Genomic DNA, 22,581 nt, shown 5'->3' with positions numbered 1-22,581 from the left:
GATGGAGCTGCGGTCTCCGGAACCTTGCCCTTGCTTGTGCTCGCCATCTATGCGGCTGGGGAAATACACGGATGGTATATGGACTGATCTAACAACGAACTGAGATGGAGTGTAATCAACGTAGAGGATCGCCCTCTAATATGGCCCTGAACAAGTCTGACTCCGCCATAGTACACGCGTCGGAGAAAGTCTCCAGGGTTCGAGAAACCGTTTGGTTTTACGACCATCATCTTGACGAATATCCAGTAAGTCAACAGTCTTGTTATCACCTTAATGATGTTTTGTTACTTGTCTACATTGTCTGACGGCTTGAGCTAAGGCTCTCTGCTCGATTGACAGAAAACGTCGTAACCTGAAACGCTCTTCGTCTCCCTGAAATCGGAGGACATGAATGCTAATTCCTGCATAGTTCACGTCACTTTCGTTCACCCTCTGTAGGTTTACCATACCTCAATCCGAACTTTGTAGACAGCTGCGTGATGATTTACACTTATAAGGGATTTAAATGATTTACCGGACATGTACTGTCCTAGCGTAATGATATCCAATTGTGGCACATTCTGATCCAATTTGTTCTTTTCCCTCTTCCTACCCTCAAGCACAAAACTGAAGAACAGTTCTAGATGTCGCCCATGGGAGCATGATGTGTATTTCTGAACATAAGAGCCGATGAATTTCTACAGAGAAGCAGCAGAGGTGCTCGATGAACTCGACGCGAAGAAAGGCTCAATCCAAGGCAACCTCAATGCGGTCACCGAGAAGAACCGCAAACGCACAGCTGCTCTGGTTATCGAAACCTTGAAGTGCACGTATATATCTGTCTTTTCCCACGCGTGTACTGATGCTGTCTCGCAGACAAATCCGCCATCCAGAGCATTATTTCCGCAACACCACTACTCAAAGAGGAAAAACGACATGTCACCTCTCCCAACCTCGCTCTGGTGCTCGTACACGACCTTCTCTTTGCTCGTGGAGGCGTACAAGCTTCGGACGGGCCGATCAAGCAAGCATTACTGAGGCACCAGACGAGACTGAAGGCTGAGCTGGTGAGGTTGAAGATCCGAAGAGGGGTGGAGGGTAATGAGGGGCTAGCAGAGAAGGGCGATGAGCGTGCGAGTACGTGAATGAGATTTGCCTCAATATAGCATGGTGCTTACGATGTCTCTTAGATCAGATACCGAGATATGTGAGGGTGAACGCGAATGTTTGGACGATGGGCGAAGCGATCGCCCACTTTGAGGCTGCCGGCTTCTCGCTCACTTCTTTGCCCGACGCTTTCCCTGAACCGTAAGTCCTTTCCCTGTTGACCACAGGGTTATGTCTTTATCTATCCTCAGAAAGCAGTTCGCCATCGACCTGCACATTCCCGATCTCCTCCTCTTCCACCCTTCTGCCTCCCTCACCTCCTCCCCTTTGCTTACAGAAGGCAAGATCATCCTCCAAGACAAAGCGTCCTGCTTTCCAGCATATATCCTCATTTCTCCCGTATCAGCGGATCAGAAGTCTGCAAGAGCCGACGTAGGCAAAGTGGTGGACGCCACTGCCGCGCCGGGCAACAAGACGAGTGCGTTGAGTGCCCTGATGGGTAACCAGGGGGAGGTCAGTACCTTGCTCCCAAACTGTGACAGAAATGTTGATCTGGGTTGTGAAGATAACCGCATTTGAGCGTGACCCTAAGCGCTTTAAGACTCTGCAGATCATGCTCAAGAAGGCAAGGTGCAAGAACGTTACGCCTCTCAACAAGGACTTCCTTAGTGTTGATCCAGAGGACGATGTATTTGAAGGTGTCACGCATATGTGAGGTCTGGAGCGACACCGAGCCGCATTATTCCTGATATATTCGCAGACTGCTGGACCCGTCGTGTAGCGGCTCGGGCATTGTCAATCGGATGGACTATCTGCTCGAAGCTGGTGAGGAGTGGTGTGTGGACCGATGCACACAGTCCTAACGTCTCTGGTAGGGGAAGAGGAACCCGGAGTGGACGAAGCACGTCTTCTCAAACTCGGTTCCTTCCAGCTCAAGATGATCAAGCACGCGATGAAGAGTCCGTTAGCTCCTCCTGTTTTTCGATCTGCATCGCTCTGACCCCGAATGCAGTCAAATCTGCTAATCGAATAACGTACTCCACCTGCAGCATACACAAGGAGGAGGACGAGTATGTCGTCAGAGACGCGCTCGCTTCGGAGGAAGCCGCCCAAGCCGGGTTCGTGCTTGGACCACGAACTAAGGTGCTGCCTAGCTGGTCCAGACGAGGTCTAAGCGAGGGCACGGGGTTATCCGAAGGTGATGTCGGCGAATAACACATATGCTAATGGCTGATCTAGGTTCCTAGACGACGCGAACTGCTTAATCCGCTGCACGCCTGGAGAAGACCGCACCAACGGCTTTTTCGTTGCTTGTTTTGTCAAAGCTACAGCATTGGAACAGAAGCAAGTGGGCAAAAGAGCTCGGGATGAAGATGAGACTCCGGAGGAGGGTGTCACAAGTGCTAGACCGCGAAAGAAGAAGAAAAAGAAGACGAAGAGGCAGAAAGAGCATCAGTAACTTGCTGGGTCACTTGGCACACTGTACTATATCCAAACATCTGCGATCCGTCTTGGACAGACGCATGTAACATCCATTAATGCCAATCTACAGTACAATGTAATCGATACGTATAAATACACGCGGAGGTCCTTTCCACTTGGATGAATGTCCTCTCCTCTTATGCCCCATTAGCACCCTGCTTTTTCTGCACGTCACGCTTCTTGAACAGTTTATGACGATTTGCGTTTGCTTCCCTCGCCAGCTGTCTGTTCGCAGTCTTATTTCGTTCGATATAGCTCATATGCTGTGCACCTGAAAGGGCAGATAAGCTGCCAACCGCACGCTTTGCTTCATACTTCTGCGCACGATTGCGTGCTTTTTGCGCTTGATCTCCCTGTAGGTTCATGAGGTCTGAACCCGAAAAGTCGAGAGCCGACTCGTTCGCGATCAACACGCTCTGCAGGAGCTCAATTTGCTCGCTTGGGGTCTTGTACACCAGGTTTGGCATCGTGTGCAGGCCTTCGAGCTGGGTGATCACCTTGAACGCATAGCCCTGGTCGATGAGGAACTGTTGGCGCTTGGTGGAGTAGTACATCTCTTGCGTGTCCTTCGAGACGAGCGAGTAGAAGAAAGCGTTGAAACCCTCGTCGTTTCTGCGTTTGGCACGCAAGATGCGCCCGAGCCGTTGTGCTTCCTGTCGTCGGGAACCGAAGTGGGAAGAGATCTGGATCAGACAGGTAGCTTCGGGTAGGTCGATTGACGTGTCTCCGACTTTGGATAGGAAGATGGTATTCACTACTGGATTGTGCTGGAAGTTTTGGAGAACTCGCATACGCTCCACTTGGGCGGTCGCACCGTGGATGAAGGGTTTGCTGAGTTTCTTAGCGTACGCCTGGAAGACAGTCAGTATCTCCGACATGGTCCCGTTAAAGATGCTCACCTCTAGCGCAAACACGTTGTCTGAGAAGACGATAATCTTGTCTCCCCTCCGCTCATGGTAGTCGATCAAGAACTGACACGCTTGGAACTTGTTCGGGTTCATACAATACAGCAACATCCTTCGTCTGGGTTTCTCCCTCAGATACTCGCGATAGAACTCCGGCGGCATAGGACACCACACCTCCGCACATTGTACATTGGCGATATGTCCCTTGGCGGCAAGATCCATCCAGTTGGCCTCGTACAGCTTAGGCCCGATCATGTAATTCAGATCGTCGATCTTGTTGTCCTCGCGTACGAGAGTGGCAGTAAGACCCAACTTGGCATGCGCTTTGATGGTCGTAACAACCCGGCGGAACATCTGGGCAGGAACGACATGCACCTCGTCCAGAAGGATGAATCCCCATTCGCGGGAGGTGAGGAAATCCATCATCTTCTGGGACTCGTATGACCTGTTGCGGGTGTTGGCGACCATCGAATAGGTCGAGACGACAATGCCTGCCGCGCCGGAGAACTTCTCTTTCTGCTCAGCGGTGAAAACGCTGATTTGCCTATCGGTGATATTTGACCACTGCATGAACTGCTGTTTCCATTGCATGACCGACACTGTAGATGTGCACAGAACCAAGGTGCTCTTCTTGATCGTGCACGCGGCTGTGATGCCTACGAGCGTCTTGCCAGCCCCACAAGGGAGTACGATGATCCCGCTCCGTGCACGGCCATTACCGAACATCTTGGAAAGCGACTTTTCTTGGTATGGCCGAATGACGGTGATGGGCTTAAGGTCGATGTCTAAGTTTGCGTTCACCGTGTCATTTCGGAAATCGTACTCTTCGAGCACGGGAAAATCGAGATCATGACAGCGCTTCTTCACATCCTGCAGATTACTCAGCTTTACGATCACGTTGTCAAATAAGAGCAGACTCACATCAATCTTGTCATCCATAATCTGGAAACTGACTGTGTTCTCGTCATCCTCCTCAATCTCATCCTGATCCACGCCCACAACCGCAGAGAACAAGTCTGCATCAGTCTGCCCAGGTTTGCTGCCCGGGGTCACTGTTCCGCTACCGGGAGCAGGGGTGCCTGCTTTGCTCCCCTTACCCGAATTGTTCTCAGCGCCATGCACCATCTTCTTCTTTCCATTGTCGAGCGCGTTCGCTGCTTCGTACGTGCCTCCCGCGCCAGGTACGACCCTTGCACTTCTGATCTCCTGGTCCCGCAGTAACGTCTGCAGGATCTCCGGATGGGTTGATTCTACAAAATATTTATTGTGCTTGAGCACGAGCTTCACTTTGCCGTACGACATGGTGCAGCTCCGGATATACTGGAGAACGTTGTCGGGAATGGGCACCTTAGAGAGGCGATTTAGGACTTCGATGATGTCCTCAGTTTCCAGGCCGACGGAAACAGCGGCGTAGAGGGAGTAGGCGGTTAACTTGTATTCATGGATGAATGATGGTCTATGAACACGTCAGCTCGTGCTAACTTTATGTGAAGATACAGTACGCACCTCGATACCGGCTCGCTGATAGCAACCAAGAAGTCCTGTGCCTGCTCTGCGATTGGACTAAAGCCCTCGAGTATAATATGGCCATCGACGGGGTCGATCCACAGGGGCCGGCTCATATGGTCTCCTTTCAACTGCAGGTACGCAAAGTCCTGGTCGCCAAACATGTGACTAACCAAGTCCGCCCGTGCGCCTTTCGTGTACTGCTTCGCTTTGCGCGCAAGTGCAGAGAGGTTGAGTTTTGCTCCTCGAGGGATGAGAGAATCAGCAGCGACATTATCCGACGAGGCTGCGTCATCGTCAACGTCCGAGACGAGGTCAAGATCTTCCAGCGGCTCATCGTCCGAGCCAGGAACATCGTACGAAGGGTTGTCGAGCCCTGCAGACTGTGCTGGTAGCCGTCGTTGCCGCTTTGCAGCAGAGGATGCGGGTGAGCCTGCTCTGCGTTTCAATGCCCTGCTCATGAGAGAGTGATTATGATGGGCACCTTCCGCTAGCCGTTTGGGAGGCATTGTATCAGCAGGATCTCTAAGAGGTATACAATAGTATTGGATGTTGTCTAGATGTGTGCGATGCGCTCTTCGCCGTCCCAAGTGAATGGTCGTCGATGAGCAAACAGAGGCTGATGATTTGTTCTCAACTACTCACAAATGCCGCCCTTTACCTTGGTGGTCGCTGACTAATTTGCTCCCATCCCAACGCACGTGGCACCCGCAGAGCTTAAGCCTCGCCACTCTGGCGCCCTCACTGCTCTCGCTCTTACCTCCTGACCACCACCACCACTGCTCTGCTCTCACTTGTTATCCCTAGTTTCCTCATATCAAGAAGCTCACAATGTCCTGGCGTGGAAAGCAGATCACAGGAACGAACGACGTGCCTCTTGGTAATAGACGCTGGGGTCCTAAGGAAGAGTCCAAGCCTGAACCTCCTCCTGGTGAGTCAGCACTACGCCCAACCACTCTTCATCTCATTACAACTGCTTCTCAAGACCCCAGTGCTCCCCGGAAGCGCCGTTCTCGATGGGGTGACGAAACTACCAAAGCTGCCATCCCTGGCTTACCCACCGCCGTCTCTTCCACTGGCGTGACTGCACAGGATCTGGATAACTACGCGATCCAGGTTCGGCTCGAAGAGATCAACCGCAAGCTGCGCTTGAACGACTATATCCCCCCAGAGCGCGAGCGTTCACCCTCCCCGCCACCGACGTACGATGCCCATGGTCGGAGGTCGAATACACGCGAGGTTCGCTACCGTAAGAAGCTCGAGGATGAGCGCGTCCGCCTCATCGAGCGTGCAATGAAGAGCGATGCAACCTTCCGCCCTCCTCTCGAGTTTCAACACATGCAGCGCAGGAACAGGATACAGGACAAGGTGTACATCCCAGTCAAGGAGTTCCCCGAGATCAACTTCTTCGGTTTGCTGGTCGGTCCGCGAGGCAACAGTTTGAAGAAGATGGAGCGAGAGAGCGGCGCTAAGATATCCATTCGTGGAAAAGGTAGCGTGAAAGAGGGAAAGGGCAAGCCAGACCAATTCGCAGATGATGCAGACGAGGACTTGCACTGTCTTGTCATGGCTGATTCTGAAGATAAGGTGGCTGCTTGTGTGGACCTGATCAACAAGGTTATTGAGACAGTAAGCCTTCTTTCTCTACTGCCCTATTGACAGCATACTGACTCTGTCGTTCTAGGCTGCGTCTACTCCTGAAGGCGAGAACGATCATAAGCGCAACCAGCTCCGTGAACTCGCCGCACTCAATGGCACCCTGCGGGACGACGAGAATCAAGTCTGCCAGAACTGCGGTAACATTGGTCATCGCAAGTACGACTGCCCCGAGCAACGCAACTACACGGCCAACATCGTCTGCCGTCTCTGCGGCAATGCTGGCCACATGGCGCGTGATTGTACACAGAAGCGAAACCCGAACGGCGACTTCTCGCACGGCGGTGGAACCCCGCAGTTCCCGCAGCACAACAACGGCCCAACGAACGGAGGCCCCAGAACCGGCTTTGACAGTGAGTATGACCAGCTCATGGCTGAGTTGGGTGAGAGCGGTGGTGGTGCCTCTGGTGGGCATGCCACACACGACAGTTCCAATATCCCACCATGGCGCAAGCCCGAGATGTGGATCACTCCTCAGCAGCAGCAACAAAACCAGCGTATGGCAGGCGGGTTCTACCCTCAGCAGGCTGGCTTCCAAGGTCTGTATTCCAACGCGCTGGGGGATGGCCAGCAGGGATACGACCAGAGTCAGTACGCCGGGTATGCTGGCTACGAGGGCGGTCAACAACAGCAGTGGACGCCAGAACAAATTCAGCAATACTATGCTGCTATGGGTTACCAACAAGCCGCTGCGCCAGCGTGATCACTCTCCATCCCTCCAACCGTTGTTGACAGACTGGAATCGCGCTAAAAAGTGGTTGAGGTGCAGAAATACGTCATCCTTCGTTTCCTCTTGTTCTTACTATGTTTGTTCTTCCTTAAGTTATTGTGGCTGACGGCTAACTGCTGACGACTGGTGTTGTGTGACACTGACAACTGACGTTGCGCAGTGCCGAGAATGATATGCTGACTGTGATTGTATGCCCTGGTTACTTCTAGGTTGCCCCTCTAAGTGTGCCGCTCGTGAGTAATACTCAGCTGACAAACCGACTTGAAAGAGGTGACTATTCGACACTGTCATGGTTGTAGTGACTGCTATGTAGATTCACTCATGATCGCGAGCGACTGGACATCGCCATGTTTGAAACTGCCCACAATGCCCCTTACACATACGGTCTTCGAGGATCTCCTCTATGAGGCGGATACCAACAATGCCTATTCTACCTACTCTGTAAGTGCAGCCTGCCCAATTTCTTATACTTTACAGCATAATCAAGCTCTAACGTAACGTACATGTCAACTCGTCCAATATGCGTGTTTGCGTTCGTAAGTAAGCCTATGGGGCTTTGCAATCGACGTTCCAGAGCCTTCCCGTGGTATTCCCAACGTGCACCTTCCTTCCATGACCAGTATCATTCACATCCACTGCGTCTACATCTCCTCCGTTGATGACCACTGCCGTGAGCTCCCTTCCATACACGCATCCGGTGTCTAGTCCCAAGGTCCACCTTTCCACCTGCAGTCCGAGCTTTGCCGCGTGTCCAAAGACGACTGCTTCCCTGTCTTCCTTCTTCGCGTCCTCCCCACTCTGCTGGTAGTGGTTAAACAGCTCCGTCCACGGAGTGCCATCAAACTTCCTCGAGACAGCGCCGGAGGAAAGCACCGAGCGCATGTTAAGTAAGCTCCATGGGTCTGGCTTCTCCTCTTTCAGCTGATGGGGCAATATCCCCGCATGTACGAGGTGCGTCTTCATCCCAGGGAACGAGATCGTCAACGGCAGGTTAAGCAAGTACTCATACTGCTCGTGCGTGAGCTTGCGCGCAATCCCGTAGTGCTCGCTCGACCAGACCCAGTCTCGGTCGTCTGGGAATGCGAACTGTTTACGGTGCATTTTATCCGCTTTGGACTCTTTGTGCTTCACTTGCTGGCTCGTAAACTCCGAGTGGGTGAACTTCTCCACGCGCTTAAGCCATTGTTTGCCCCTGGAGTGACTGCTTAGTATCCTTGCGCCTGATATGAGTAGAAGCTCAATCGGGGAGCGTACCCAGGCACGGCTTCCACCCAATCCTGCCAGATTCGCCAGCCAATCACTTTCTGGTCGTGATTACCCCGGACACCTCGTATGTTATGGTCTATGAGCCACTTGAGTACCTTGTCAGAGTCGGTGCCTTTCGCGATGACGTCGCCGACATGGAAGAGTATATCCTTCTCCGAGTTGTAGTCGACTTTGTTCATCAGCTCTCTTGAACAATAATTAGATCCGATGAAGTAAAGATGATAAGTATACCCACTGGAAGGGCTTCCACATCCCATGTATATCGCCAACGATGATGACCCGTCGCGTTGGATCCTCGAGATGCAGCTCCTCAACCGGGATGATGTCCCTATATCGGTACTTCCCAAAGTCCACCTTCCCAGAGACTGTAACGCATGTCACCTCTTCGTTCTCGTTAAGCAATGTGTTGAACATACAGTCAATTCCACTGGGGTCCAGTACCACTTCTCCATCTGCGAACGAGACGCTTTTCGTCCATTCAGCGCCTGGCTTGAGGGTGTACCAGGTAAGGCTGAGGATACAGAGTGCGGCGACAGCGCCGTATGCGAACTGGCGCGTGCTCATGGATAGCAGGTTGTTCTTGAGATCAATGAGGAAGGTGGACAAGTCATCAGCCAGCACCATACCCTGGCTATATATATGGTTGGGGAGATCAGGGAAAGAAGGCTTGCCATACCATTGGCACCGCCACAAACAATACATTTCTTCATGGGCGTCAATCAAAGTATAGATTGTTCGTGTGACCTACAACTGCATCAAAGGCGTTCTACATAAATACAATCGTCTGGTTGTTCTCAATTCTCATTTCGATAACCGTACAGGGAATTGGCGGTACATTGATACTTGGGAGAGAATTGTTCAGATCTCACGCGATGAATAAAATGTTAGTGTCAATAGGGTGGGAGCTTGTCAGCTGCGGCTTCTGGCTGTATTCGTTCGAAAGGATACGGCGAACAGATATAAGAAGCTGCTGGTAGCTCTGTTGCGGGTTTTCAGAGAGCGCTCTGATGAACGCATAGCTCATCGCGCCTGTAGCCTGGCCGGCCTCCACAGTGTCGGCCGATGTCTGAGAGTCCTTGCAACCGGAGAAAGATATAGCGTCACATGGTGCAGTGCGGGTCTGTCGAGCATACCGGTTTGCCTTAGCCTCGCTTCCTGTAGCTGTCTTGAACAACGACATGGCATTTTGCATCAAGCCTCCGATGTCGCCGCGAGCGTAAGAAAGACCAGCTTGCAGAAGACCTTGCCCGGCTTCAGCGAGCAGATTGGGTTCTGGGCAAAGCGTCAGCACTCATCGACCAATCTTGATGGACGAGACCCTGCATACCCTTGATCTTGCCTTCCGTAGAATACATGTAAGGAAGATCGAGAGCGCTGCCACTGTGGCAAGAGTCGAAGATCGCAGTCAACCGGCAACCAGGCGGCAAGGGCTTGACCATAATGAAGAACATGTCATCATCCACTATATGGCTGGTCTGTTCGAAGTCGACTGGATAGATGACTTCGTCATAGCCATCTTCTTCATCGCCGTCCTGGTCAGGGGTCTGGCCACCGTGACCGGAATCTGCAGCATCGATTAGAAGGGGAGAACGCCGCAAAAAATGTGCAAAATGCTCACAGTGGAAGAAAAGCGAGTCATTGGGCTGCGCATCTCTCACAAGCCATTGCATTGCTTGTAGCTGATACAACATATCAATTCCCATTTCTGCTCATCATCTATTAACACCAGACGTACAATATTCGCACGAGTGGGAATAGACCGAGGGTTTGACTGATCGTCGGTGAGCATGACAATATCGTCCATCTGGTATCCAAATTGACCTGTGTAAAAATCAGAATCTTGACCTTAAATAGGAATAGGGTACGTACGACACAAGAAGTTACGCATATTGTTGGCATCATTGACGCATCCTTTCAGCTCATTGCTCGTTCGATAGTAGTTGATTCCGATCTGTGTAATCGTCAGGTCTCAAGAAGTCAATAAGACTTGGCAGCACCAACACAGAGTGCTTTCTTTCGCCCATTACATTGAGAGTATTGGAAATAGGGGTGCGCAGTTTGGCCATTCTGTTGAAACTCTGGACCATAGCTCTGCATCTGGGAAGGAGGCATAGCTGAATATATGCGCATACATCAGCGGGGACATCATTCGAGTTCGAAATCCACATACGCGGAGGTCCAGAAGGGGGTGCATACTGTTGATATCCACCACCGTATTGTCCATTTCCGTTGTATGCCCTGTATCTATCATCAGTTTCAAGTCTGAATGACCTGCCAGCATGACGTACGATTGGGTACCATACTCCTCTCTGTACTGCTGCCCAGGATATCCCCCTCCTCCCTGATTCCATCCTGGAGGAGCGCCGCTTGGTGGCCCATACGAACCATAGGGGGCACCTTCAGGTGGTGCGTATGAGTGGATGTGACCGCCATGGTGATGATGACCATGAGGCGGCGGACCTTCCGGTGGCTGATAAGATCTAGATGAAAGTTGTCAGCCTTCATGTTCTATTTCTATCACGCATCAAAACAGAGGCTGGCGGTCGAAACTCGGTGCTGGGAGTGGTCCGTGCTTTGTCTTGGCAAGTTCAGACTAGTGGCCAAGACATGTGCAACGTCGGAATGCAATCGCATCGCGGTGTACCACGAAACACTCCGCAGCACGTACTTGCCCGAGAATTCGGGCACAACCCAGCATGGGCGGATAATTGCGCAACTGGGCGCGTAATGCAATGCCTCGATGGAGAACTGAATACTCACCCATAATTCCGTGGCGGAGGTGGGGGTGGACCCCATTGCCCTGGTGGAGGACTAGAAGGAGGACCGTAGTAGGACATGTTTGAATATGAGCGTAAAATTCGAGCAAGAAGCAAAAGTACAGGAGAACCAAATGAATAGAGAACGACGCTGGTGGTGGGAAAGAAACAACGAGCTGGCGAAGGAGATTCAGGGACCGCAGTAGCCCGGAATTGAATTCTTTGATTGGCGGTGTGATTTGGCAGCTTTCTCCAACACGTTCTTGTGCTGTAAGCATCTTGGGCGGCTCTTTCCCATACACTTTCTTGCTGCGGGCTTCTGTCCGAACGATGGTCGCTATGATGCTTGTGAAGTTTAGTCTCGTGGGCGGAGAGGAGATCCGACTGTGGTGATGTGCTGACTCTCTGACGTTGATGGATCTTCGATCGCCTTTCCTCACGGTCCGGAGCAGAATGTTTGCGAGTTGTCAATTCCATTGAAGCAAACTCCTCAATAACATCGGGGGGAACTCGGTCCAGTTATTGCTGCTGTGGGTGTAGCATGTAGCAATGTCTGCATGACATCGAAAAATCGAGACTGTTTTGAAAGCAGAACACAAATACTCGAGTTCGTGCCTCAAGACAGACAGCTCAGAACGGTAAGTGTTCCCCTCATTCATATGCGTTAATGTAGGTTATTCACTCAAGTGTTCGAATAGACAGTGGCCAACAATCACACATGGAGCTCGTCGATACTCTTGTGGAACGTGTTGATCGGGCGCTATCATCTTATGAATGGTACGGAATCGATTCCGACCTCGATTACGCGATTTCCGAGTGTCTGGGAGCGTTGGATAGTCCTCCCTCACCGCCAAGAACCTCTAATCCTGAATGGACGATCCTGCAAGCTCGCTGTCACCGACTCCGCTTTGACCGAGATGGCGGTCAGGACGACATTAATGCGGCCGAGCACTGTCTACAGTCCTTGATAAGTGGTCTACCGTTGGTACCAGCACGGCGGATTGAAGTTCTTTTCCGATTGGGCGAAGTCCACGGCACCCTGTTTGAGGCATACTGTGTCACCAAGAATATTGAAAGCGCGTATGAGTTACTGGACAAGGGACTCGCGATCTACCATGAACACCCAGAATCACTCCCTTTCATCGGTCAACTCAAATTTTGCTTCGCAAAGTCTCTCGGGGCCTTGGCAACAATACGGTCGGATGCAGGTCAATACCCTCGAGCTTGTCGTCTTCTACAAGAGGTCGTCGAACATCATGGACGGAACACCGCGCTCGGAATTTACGCGTTGTGGGCTCTATCAGAAATCATGTGCCAGTGGTATGGTGTCAGTGCTGAAAGGCCTGAGCGTTGCTTGGTTAAAGGAGAGACCTACGCGCGTGAAGCCCTGCTAAGAAGCCCTGCTAAGAAGCCCTGGAATTATCACATAATCTCCGATGTCACCCATACGTGCTCTCAACACTGTCCAACATCCTAAGAGAGCAATATTTGCGAAATCGCTCCCACCAAATAATTCACAAAGCCGCCGACCTTGGCCACCAAGGCGCTACTCTTGTTGTACAACAAGTGTGGCTCAAGAATACATCCCGTCGTCTTCTGAACGAGTTTGGAAACACCCTCAGAGTAACTCGAGCCGTCAATGGCGCCCTCTACAGCATGCAAGAGGCCGCAAACTATCAGCGATTGGCTTTGACCGGTGTCCATCCTAGCTCCCGCCTGTTTCCGTATGCCAAGTGCGCCACCAACGCCTGCATTTCGTTTTGCAACTTGTGTGAAGAAGGTGGAGATCCAAAGCATTCGGACGAAGCTATTACTTTTGGCTACGAAGCTTTGCGAATCTTTCCTGAACAGGCGGAAGAAATTCCCATCGCTTTCGCCGCTCTCGGCTGGTCTTACCGTCTGCGATATTCGCTGAGCGGGGACGACAAGGATTTCAAACACGCTATCGGGTTCCTCGAACAGGCTTCCGATGCTTCCAAGAACAGGCCCATCCCTTGGGCAAAGCACGGGATGCCTGACCTTTATCGTAACTTCACCTGTGCTTATGGGCAGAAGTTCAGGCGAGATAGAGAGCGAGCTGACCTTGATCGCGCGATTGAGTTGGGTCAAATATGCGTTGACTCAAGCCCATTGATCAGCCACAAAGCGGCATATCTCTCGTACCTAGGCGAACTGCTCCTTTATCGATACGAGCTGAGCGGAAATCAAGAGGACCTCATCAAAAGCACTGCAGCTGCCGAAACCGCTCTGGAGCAGTCATTCAACACTGGTTATCAACGTCCTGCGATATTGGTCCGATACGCTCGAACGCTTCGGCGCCTTTTCGACGCGATGGCTGAGCCGAAGCATATCGAGCGTGCAATCACTTATGTCACTGAGGCGCTGGAGAAATACTCGAATGTCTCCTTTGCCCATAAAACGCCTTATCTATCGGAATTGGCTGCAGCGTATCAAGCCAGGTTCAAGAAGTTCGGGGCCCGCCGGGACCTTCTAACCGCCTTGGATACGTACGAGATCGCCTCCACAAACCTCAGTGCTGCTGTGAAAGATCGCATTGAGGCTGCAGTCGCCGGCGGGATGCTGGCATACACTACGGGATGCGTTTGGGCAGCGGCAAAGGGATACTGCGTCGCCGTCGCGCTTCTTCCTCGGTTGGCATGGGTAGGGATGAACACTCGCGACCGACAGAAAAAAGTGACCTTTGCGTCTGGAGCTCTTGCTTGTAATGCTGCGGCTGCTTCAATCGAGATCAACAATCTCCAGCATGCAATTGAACTACTTGAACATGGTCGATCGATGATATGGAGATCTACAGTGACGAGCAAAAATAATGACACGTCGCGCAGAAAGGGACCCTCGCCGTTTTTGGTGGGAAAGCCCTATCGGAGATAATGCCCCATTCCATCTCGCTCATTCCGCAACAACTAATGGAAGAATATCTCTCCAGACAACTGACCCAGAGAGACACTACTCTGCGGAAAAACTTAATATAAAAATCTTCTACATATGAATTGTGTGGCAAAGAGAAATGTGACCTGCATTTGGACCAGTTCTGGACCCTACATAGGCAAGAGCTCTCAAAGTGACGTCTGACCGGGTTCCATTGCTCCAAAATGTTGTTCATAACAGAAATTTCTTTTGTTACTCAATTTCTCCGGTGACCAGCATTCAGATATGAGCGTTTTTTTCGGTGAGGTCATTCCCTTCAACATTGTGTATGGAGTGAATTGACAGCGTGCATTATCTCCGATAGGGATTTCCCACCAAAAACGGCGAGGGTCCCTTTCTGCGCGACGTGTCATTATTTTTGCTCGTCAGTGTATCCTTGAGCTCAGAACCGATCTGCAAGAACTCAAAGCTGCTCATCCGAACTTGGCGTCAGAGATGCTACAAGTGTCTCAAGCCCTTGAATATGATGAATGTGCTGCGCCAGAAGGTTCACAGGAGCTGGAGGAAGAGCGCTCACAGCGCCGTAGACGGTTGGCAGAGAGATGGGAGGATTTGATTGAACAAGTGCGACAATTCAAGGGATTCGAAACATTCCTCGAAGCCCCACGGTGCCGCTCTCTGCACCAGGCGGCTCGAGATGGACCGATTGTGGTTATCAACGTCAGCGAATATCGGACAGACGCTTTAATTGTCACAGGCCCTGGACAAATCCGATGTATTCCATTAAAGGGCCTCTCTGACAAGGTCATTAGCGGTCTGGCGTACACCTGGCATCAGGCTCTCAAATGCACCAAAGATCGCGAAGGCTCCATCTACATGAATCGGGTACTTCAAAGCATCAGCCGTCGTCTGTGGGATGGCGGATTCTCGCAAATTGCAGCAGCTTTGCAGGAAATTCGTGACTCCCGTCACTCCAGGAGCGCTTTTAGAGTCTGGCTGATGCCCACGGGAATGCTCAGCCTTCTGCCGATACATTGCGCTGGACCATGCCAATCAGATCAGCTTGGCATGTACGATTTTGTCACCTCATACACCGGGACGTTATCATGCCTTATTCTCTCAAGGAGCGGTGGCGGTTGTACTTCTTCGTCCGCTGGGGATGGGACCCGTCACCGATTGCTTGCTGTGGCACAACCGAAAGTTGATAACTTTCCTGTTTTGCAGGGCGCGGAGCGAGAGATCGACGCTTTGCTTGATTCGCCTTTCTCAGAGAACATGACCTATCTCTCGGAAGCCGAAGCAACAGTGTCACGGTTTGCTGAAGAACTCCCTCAACACGAATGGCTTCACTGTTGCTCACATGCGACCTGGAACTCTACGAATCCGCTGGACAGTGCCTTCTGCTTGAAGGACGGAAAGCTCACCCTCTCGTGCATCGTTCGCCTACGCATGTGGAATGCCCAATTTGCGTTCCTTTCTGCTTGCCATACGGCTCGACAGACTTCGCTGTTACCAGATGAGTCGATGCATCTCACAGCCGGAATGCAAGTTTCCGGGTTCCGCAGCCTTGTGGCAACGCAATGGGCGATGGCGGACCAGGACGGGCCAGTTCTGACTCGCATGTTTTATGATTACCTGATGAAAGATGGAAGGGCGCCAGATGTCCGCAATACGGCTGAATCTTTGCACCTTGCTCTCCGACAGTTTCGATTAAGAAACATCCCGATGTACCGCTGGGCGCTGTTCGTTCATGCAGGAGTGTAATCCAGTCTCATTTTTCTTTGTTTTTGGTCCCATGCAAAGTTCATACTATTTATATTCTCCTCGGTACTATTTCTCTTACTCGGATATACAGTCGTACCCCAGATCTCGGAAGCCCTTCGTCATGACCGGAACCCATTCGAAATGGGGGGTAATGCGATCGGAGGGGTCCTCGGAAGCAAAACATGTTGGACATAACAGCTAAAATCAAACTCCGAAAGGGGGGGGAGCCAGAAAGAGCTCTTATGATTGGCTAATACTGACCTTATTCTCCCTGGAAATGGCATGTCGGCTCTTTGTGTCGCCAAACATAAGTCATTATTACCAAAATCGAGCTGAAATGGCCTTATTTTTTTTATGAAAATCTTACTCCAGACCTGCCTCGGACTCGCATATGTATATGAAAATACTGTCAGGCTGGTAATGCAAATGCGAAATCAGGGGGTTATGCATATTCACTAGTGAGCCCCCTAATGACGGGGCCCGTCACCCGCTCAACCCATTCCAAATTTGGGGGTATGCGATATCACCGGTATGCGAAAGGTCGGGTACGACTGTAATATTTTGATATCGTGAAATAAAATATGGTCATCACGTGTTGCTAAGATAATCACCACACAGGGGATCAAACTTCCCTGCGCCAAGGACAAGGCTTCGCCTTATCGGAGGCGGGGGAGAGAGCGGGGATGGCCTGCCACTCTGCTCTCTTCAAGATTCGCTCATGCGTATCTCACCGAGAGAAGAGGCAAAGCTCACCCTACACCTTGTAAGCATCCTGGACAACCAGAGTTGCGGCCTTCTGCTTACACTTGACCAGCTAGGCTCTCTCGCCCAGAAGCGCCTCGCCCGAGGTCTGAAGCTCAATCAGTCGGAGGCGACCGCTCTCATTGCGGCTCAATTACAAGAGCTGATCAGAGATGGTAACCATTCCGTCGCGCAGCTCATGCAAAAGGGCAAGGAGATGCTAGGGAGGCGGCATGTGCTACCGGCTGTGCCGAGCTTGCTCCATGAGATCCAGGTTGAGGGAACGTTCCCAGACGGGTGCGCATATACACACCATATTGTGCGAGAGTTGACTGAAATGAACCCAGGGTGTTCTTAGTCACTGTTCACGATCCTATATGCACGGACAATGGAGACCTCAATGCGGCTCTCTACGGCTCATTCCTTCCCGTTCCTTCGAATCAGCAGTTCCCCTTGGACGCGCACGAGCTTTATGAACGGAGAGCGGGACCAGGTGCTGTGATCGTTCGCAGGGAGCCGATTCATCTCAACAAAGGTCGTGAAAGAACCAAATTGCGAGTTACGAACAATGGGGATCGGCCAATCCAAGTCGGCAGCCATTATCACTTTATCGAGACGAACCCGCAACTGTCTTTCGATCGCGCCAAGGCATATGGCAAGAGGTTGGATATCCCGGCTGGGACCGCAGTGCGTTTCGAACCCGGAGATGTGAAGACTGTGACGCTTGTGCCGATTGCCGGAAACCAGGTCATTACGGGGGGAAATCGCCTGGCGTCCGGCACAGTAGACTTGGACAGGACCGACGAGATCGTAAGGAACCTTATCCAAAAAGGATTTGCGCATGTACCAGAGCCGACTGCATGGATCGGTGCAGAGGTGAAGGAGGTGAGCAGGGAGGTATATGCAGGGATGTTTGGTCCCACAATCGGGGACCGAGTGAGGTTAGGGGACACAAGTCTGTGGATCGAAGTTGAAGAAGACTATGTGAGTGTGGCAGCCTTTTCGTCATCGTTCGTCTCTAACGCATCAGCAGACTGTGTACGGCGACGAGTGCAAGTTTGGCGGGGGCAAAGTGATTCGGGAAGGTATGGGCCAAGCGACCGGTCGACACTCTGCGCTTGCGCTGGATCTGCTGATCACGAATGCGCTGATCATCGACTGGAGCGGTATCTATAAGGCTGATATTGGCGTGAAAGACGGAAAGATCACCGGCATCGGTAAGGCTGGAAACCCCGATGTGATGGAAGGCGTAGAGGCCAGCCTCATTGTCGGTGCGAGCACCGAGGTGATCGCCGGCGAGAAGCTCATTGTCACGGCGGGTGCGGTTGACGCCCATGTGCACTACATCTGTCCGCAGCAGTGGACTGAGGTGCGCATCCCCTGCGTATCACGCCTTCTCTCGCCTGAACACATGTTCCCAGGCCATTGCGAGCGGAGTGACGACCCATATTGGTGGAGGGACTGGTCCAAGCGCGGGAACAAACGCGACGACCTGCACACCTTCGCCGTTTTACATTCGGACGATGTTAGCGGCGACCGACACGATTCCCATGAACTTTGCCTTTACGGGTAAAGGGAATGATTCCGGACCAGAAGCACTGGAAGATGTGGTCAGAGCGGGTGCTGCGGGTCTGAAGCTGCACGAAGTACGTGATCCGCATGTGCATAAGGGTAACATCATCTGATTCGGAGTCTCCTAGGATTGGGGCTCAACCCCATCTGCCATAATGAATTGCCTGGATGTAGGGGATAAGTATGACGTACAAGTGAGTGGGAAAACCTTGGGAGCGGTGCGGGAAATAATCGGGAACCCAGGTCAACATTCACACCGACACCCTGAACGAGTCTGGCTTTGTTGAGAGCACGATTGCGGCATTCGGGAATCGTACGATACATACCTATCATACTGAGGGCGCTGGTGCGTTTTCTTACTTGGCATGATCCGATCACCTGAGCGTGAATGTAGGTGGCGGGCATGCGCCTGATATCATTGTAGTCTGTGAGCAAGAGAATGTTCTGCCATCGTCGACAAACCCTACTCGGCCATATGCGACCAACACCCTGGATGAGCACCTGGATGTGAGCCCGAGCGGCTGAGACCCTAAGCGTAACTAACTTTTTCCAACAGATGCTGATGGTAAGATCCCGCCGTCCCGGGCTGTGCTTGGTCTAATCGCCTGCCTACGCGGTGCGCGATAATCTAGGTCTGTCATCATCTAGACAAGTCGATCCCCGAAGATCTGGCCTTTGCAGAATCGCGCATCCGCGCCGAGACCGTAGCGGCAGAAGATGTGATGCATGATATCGGGGCAATCTCGATGATCAGTTCTGATTCTCAGGCGATGGGCAGGGTGGGCGAAGTCGTCAGTCGCACCTGGCGCACCGCGGCGAAGATGAAGGATGTTCGAGGCCCGCTGGTGAGCGAGGGCGATACAAAGGAGAAGGACAACATGCGCGTGAAACGATACATTGCAAAGTACACCATCAACCCGTAAGTGGGAGCCGTATTCATCCACACGTGGGCGCCTAATCCCCAACCGAGCGCAGGGCGATCACGCACGGGATGAGTCACATGATAGGCCAGGTTGCCGTGGGGACGCTGGCTGACCTCGTGCTGTGGAAACCAGAGAACTTTGGTACGAAGCCCGAGATGGTCCTGAAATCGGGAGTGATCGCATGGGCCCAGGTTCGTTCCCCCCCCTCCTTTCACCTTGGCCGCGGAGCTGACCTACTGCCACTGCGCTTGTGCCTGCGCCTGGCGGATAGATGGGAGATGCGAACGCTAGCATACCCACTGTACAGCCCTTCCTCTCCCGGCCGATGTGGGGCTCCTACCCCGCCGCAGCAGCGCTTAACAGCGTCTCCTTCGTCTCGTCCATCTCGATTGAATCCGGTGCGCCCCCCCCCCCTGCCTTCGCAACAGCAACATCCAAGCCAACTAACCCGCTCTAGGGATAATCGCGAGCTACAACCTATCTAAACGGTTCACAGCAGTAAAGGACTGCAGGAAAGTGACTAAAATGGATATGAAGCATAACACTGCCATGCCGAGGATGAGGGTCGACCCGGAGACGTATGCTGTCCATGCGGATGGGGTGCTGGCGAGTGTCCCACCGGCGAGAGAACTGCCGCTTGGGAGAGGGTACAACGTCTTCTAGCACGGTGGAGTGGACGAGCGATCGAACGAAGGAGTTATAATGTCTTCTAGCGCGATGGAGTTGACGAAAGAAAGAACGAACGAACAAACGAAGATCGATAGTGAGGAGGTTGACGGGTGGAAGTCTGTGGCGTACTGTACTTGACGATGCACCGGGACCGGGGAAGTAGCAGATTGGTATATGGCGCACAGATTGGGTGTGCTGTAAGTGAACGAACGTGAATCCAAATGAGAATAAGAATGTGAAACAAATGAGAATCTGAATGTGAATCGAAGTACAATTCCTACGAGAGATAATGATCTCCAGGAAGACAAGCAGGATCGGGCGATCGGACGTATACCCTGAAGATCGTGATCGTGATCGTGGCCAGTCAGCCGAGGTGGTTACAGGAGCACTTGGACAGGGATGGGGATGGGGGTGGGGAGGGGGGATCCGACACCGCTCCCGACTCGTCCAGCCAGTGACCAGCCGGTCTCCTAGTACATAGGTCTGGACTTGAACCGGAAAGCTGAGATTAATCGTCAGCCCGACAGCCAGGCCGGGGCCGATCCGATGTATTAAGACATGTATCAAGACACAGCTACCAGGTACAGGTTAGGGTAGAGAGGTCTAACGCTATGTAGGAGGGTTAGACGGAATAAGGGGTATGTATGGGTATGGGTACGGGTACAAGACCGGTAGGCGGTAGGTGTTGGGCGTTGAGGTTCTGACCAACTGTTCGGGGGGGGGAGGCGGGACACTGCCTGCCAGCTTGCCTGCCAGCCGGCCGGCCGGCCGGCCGGGGGTTATAGGGGTCGGTGGGCAGGAGGTGAGTGCCCGGGAGGGCCGCGGACGTCTGATATGAGAATTGGTGGAATTGGTAAGAAGCAGCCGGTGGGGGGGGGGGGGGTTTAAGGTGTATGTTTCTTTAATTTTGCGCAGTCGTGTGCTTGCGCGTTTTTGGCAGTGTTACGCGAGGGGTAGTTAGTACTACTGGTACTAGAGGGTTGATTGAGTGATACAACGATGCAACGATGATGATTCGATGATATAACGATGATATCCTTGTTTCTTCCCTACGAGTCTCAGGGCAAAAGCCGCGATGAGACAACGTGTCGTGTCATCATCCATGACTGACTGACTATATCCAGGTGCGTAGTGGATGACGTCACCCTAGTTCGAGGTGCGTAAACCTCGTGTGTGGCATTCAGAGAGGAAGAGGGTTTGTCAGCCGCTTGCTTGCTTATTTGCGCGTGAAAAGATCTGATACGAAAGGAGGATGCTGGGATGTTAAGATGGAGGATTACGTTCCTGGATAGATCGGGTCATGTGCCACTCCGGTGCACAAGGTAAGAATCGGCGATGCGCCCGACAGCTGATACTCGATGAGAAGAGAAGGGGGGATGACACGTCATACCCCCTCCTTTCCCGGCTTTGCTTCCCTTCTAAACAGTTCGGAGAGGAGAGGGTTGTTATGCATATAACCCTCTCACATCGTTCACTGCTCATTACTCGCCCTATCGTAACCCAGTACTTACCCACTAAGTACTAGTACTGACCCCCCCCCCCCCCACTCCCCGTCCGGCTCGCTCGCTTGCACTCACACCGCCTTCCCAAGTACAGCTTACACCCCGACGGTCGGTTACTGCTTACTACTCGGCACTTTTAACCGGCTCTACTCGCACTTTCTATTTCGCCGCGGCGTTGACTGACTCGTGCAAAGTCAGCACGCTTCAGCGACGTATATCTTGTCAAGGGAGTGGAGCGACTCCGACCTCATATTTCACATCTGCACTCCCGTCGAGCATACCTTCGCTCTACCGTCCTCCCTCTTCCGCACGCTACCTCCTCCTCCTACCCTCCTCCTGCTCTCACCTCCCGTCTCTCCCCACCTCCCACCTCACCCCCTCTCCCCCCTCTCCCCCCTCTGGGAAATACCCGGCCCCCGCGCGTCCAGAAACGAAGGGAGGTGAGGGCTGGGAAGCGGGGTTGAGCGGGTATTCGTAGGGCGCGTACTCGGCGGTGGGGGTGCCGTTGTATTTTGAGGTTGGCTTGGGGGTGGGGGGGGAGGTGGAGGGTGGGAGTTGGGAGGGACGGGGTTGGGACATGGTGGGGGAGAGGGGGGCGGGGGTCCGGTGCTTGTGGCCCAGCAGGCGGGGAGACAGCCCATGTTGGGGAATTTGCAGACACAAGGGCCGGTGCCGCCGAGGTTGCAGGGGATGATGCAGGTTAGGACGGGGACGAGGTGACCGACTGGTATCCTGGTTCCTGTATCCTCTGGTCTCGTCTTGTCTGTGATCATGTGATCATGTCGTCTACATCGGTGGGAACTTGCGGTTGGAGGTGGTAATGATGTTGCGGCTGGTGATGAGGACAATCGAAAGTGTATCATATCCATCTTAGAGACGTCTCACACGTCCCATCCCGATTTCCTTGCACTTTCTATTTATATTTGTATCTCTTGCTCTTCCCCTTGCTCTTGATCTCCGTCTTGCTCTTGCTATTGCTTGATTTTCTCATAACGACTGTATCAACCCCCTGAAGCCGATCGCATGACCGTACGAACATACGAACATACGAACACACGAGCTAACTACCGCGCCCACCTCGTCCACCGCACCGCGCCGGCCCCCAATGCGAGGCGACCCAACTCCACGGAACGA

General features: G+C 52.5%; 8 protein-coding genes across 8 annotated transcripts; 5 read left to right on the top strand and 3 right to left on the bottom strand.

Annotated features, from left to right (window-relative positions):
- Nucleotides 1-669: 669 nt before the first annotated feature.
- On the top strand, nucleotides 670-2,545 carry DACRYDRAFT_104455 (S-adenosyl-L-methionine-dependent methyltransferase; the record flags this gene model as incomplete). The annotated part of the gene is made up of 9 exons (XM_040767929.1): nucleotides 670-803; nucleotides 875-1,116; nucleotides 1,170-1,287; nucleotides 1,338-1,599; nucleotides 1,652-1,797; nucleotides 1,847-1,911; nucleotides 1,962-2,045; nucleotides 2,099-2,284; nucleotides 2,334-2,545. The coding sequence occupies 9 exons, from the start codon at nucleotides 670-672 to the stop codon at nucleotides 2,543-2,545; spliced, it is 1,449 nt and encodes a 482-aa protein (XP_040631465.1).
- Nucleotides 2,546-2,705: 160 nt separating this feature from the next.
- On the bottom strand, nucleotides 2,706-5,143 carry DACRYDRAFT_47988 (DNA repair helicase rad25; the record flags this gene model as incomplete). The annotated part of the gene is made up of 4 exons (XM_040774798.1): nucleotides 2,706-3,419; nucleotides 3,468-4,343; nucleotides 4,395-4,929; nucleotides 4,980-5,143. 4 exons carry the CDS (start codon nucleotides 5,141-5,143, stop codon nucleotides 2,706-2,708), a joined length of 2,289 nt encoding a protein of 762 aa, XP_040631464.1.
- Nucleotides 5,144-6,032: 889 nt separating this feature from the next.
- On the top strand, nucleotides 6,033-6,879 carry DACRYDRAFT_43143 (uncharacterized protein; the record flags this gene model as incomplete). The annotated part of the gene is made up of 2 exons (XM_040774533.1): nucleotides 6,033-6,608; nucleotides 6,664-6,879. Coding segments are annotated over 2 exons (792 nt in total), but the record flags the coding sequence as incomplete, so codon positions are not given.
- Nucleotides 6,880-7,859: 980 nt separating this feature from the next.
- DACRYDRAFT_113964 (Metallo-dependent phosphatase) lies at nucleotides 7,860-9,195 on the bottom strand (the record flags this gene model as incomplete). The annotated part of the gene is made up of 4 exons (XM_040769732.1): nucleotides 7,860-8,557; nucleotides 8,620-8,817; nucleotides 8,867-8,996; nucleotides 9,048-9,195. 4 exons carry the CDS (start codon nucleotides 9,193-9,195, stop codon nucleotides 7,912-7,914), a joined length of 1,122 nt encoding a protein of 373 aa, XP_040631462.1. The 3' UTR covers nucleotides 7,860-7,911.
- Nucleotides 9,196-9,496: 301 nt separating this feature from the next.
- On the bottom strand, nucleotides 9,497-10,743 carry DACRYDRAFT_47676 (peptidase C14; the record flags this gene model as incomplete). The annotated part of the gene is made up of 6 exons (XM_040774775.1): nucleotides 9,497-9,903; nucleotides 9,959-10,195; nucleotides 10,250-10,310; nucleotides 10,367-10,452; nucleotides 10,501-10,582; nucleotides 10,633-10,743. The coding sequence occupies 6 exons, from the start codon at nucleotides 10,741-10,743 to the stop codon at nucleotides 9,497-9,499; spliced, it is 984 nt and encodes a 327-aa protein (XP_040631461.1).
- Nucleotides 10,744-13,043: 2,300 nt separating this feature from the next.
- On the top strand, nucleotides 13,044-14,279 carry DACRYDRAFT_104450 (uncharacterized protein; the record flags this gene model as incomplete). Its single annotated transcript, XM_040767928.1, has 1 exon — nucleotides 13,044-14,279. The coding sequence occupies one exon, from the start codon at nucleotides 13,044-13,046 to the stop codon at nucleotides 14,277-14,279; it is 1,236 nt and encodes a 411-aa protein (XP_040631460.1).
- A 588-nt stretch (nucleotides 14,280-14,867) lies between these two features.
- DACRYDRAFT_43334 (uncharacterized protein) lies at nucleotides 14,868-16,040 on the top strand (the record flags this gene model as incomplete). Its single annotated transcript, XM_040774536.1, has 1 exon — nucleotides 14,868-16,040. A coding segment is annotated over one exon (1,173 nt), but the record flags the coding sequence as incomplete, so codon positions are not given.
- A 668-nt stretch (nucleotides 16,041-16,708) lies between these two features.
- On the top strand, nucleotides 16,709-20,177 carry DACRYDRAFT_20266 (urease). Its single transcript, XM_040771867.1, has 13 exons — nucleotides 16,709-16,803; nucleotides 16,855-17,078; nucleotides 17,129-17,765; nucleotides 17,815-18,150; nucleotides 18,203-18,427; nucleotides 18,482-18,547; nucleotides 18,597-18,699; nucleotides 18,748-18,860; nucleotides 18,910-18,918; nucleotides 18,986-19,272; nucleotides 19,329-19,467; nucleotides 19,548-19,674; nucleotides 19,734-20,177. The coding sequence occupies exons 1-13, from the start codon at nucleotides 16,759-16,761 to the stop codon at nucleotides 19,937-19,939; spliced, it is 2,517 nt and encodes an 838-aa protein (XP_040631458.1). The 5' UTR covers nucleotides 16,709-16,758; the 3' UTR covers nucleotides 19,940-20,177.
- The last annotated feature ends 2,404 nt before the right edge of the window (nucleotides 20,178-22,581 follow it).

Source organism: Dacryopinax primogenitus, assembly GCF_000292625.1.
Source record: "Dacryopinax primogenitus strain DJM-731 SS1 chromosome Unknown DACRYscaffold_3, whole genome shotgun sequence".
Taxonomy (NCBI): Eukaryota; Fungi; Basidiomycota; class Dacrymycetes; order Dacrymycetales; family Dacrymycetaceae; genus Dacryopinax; species Dacryopinax primogenitus.
The sequence above is the reverse complement of the archived record's forward strand: the minus strand, read 5'-3'. Positions and strand labels throughout refer to the sequence as shown.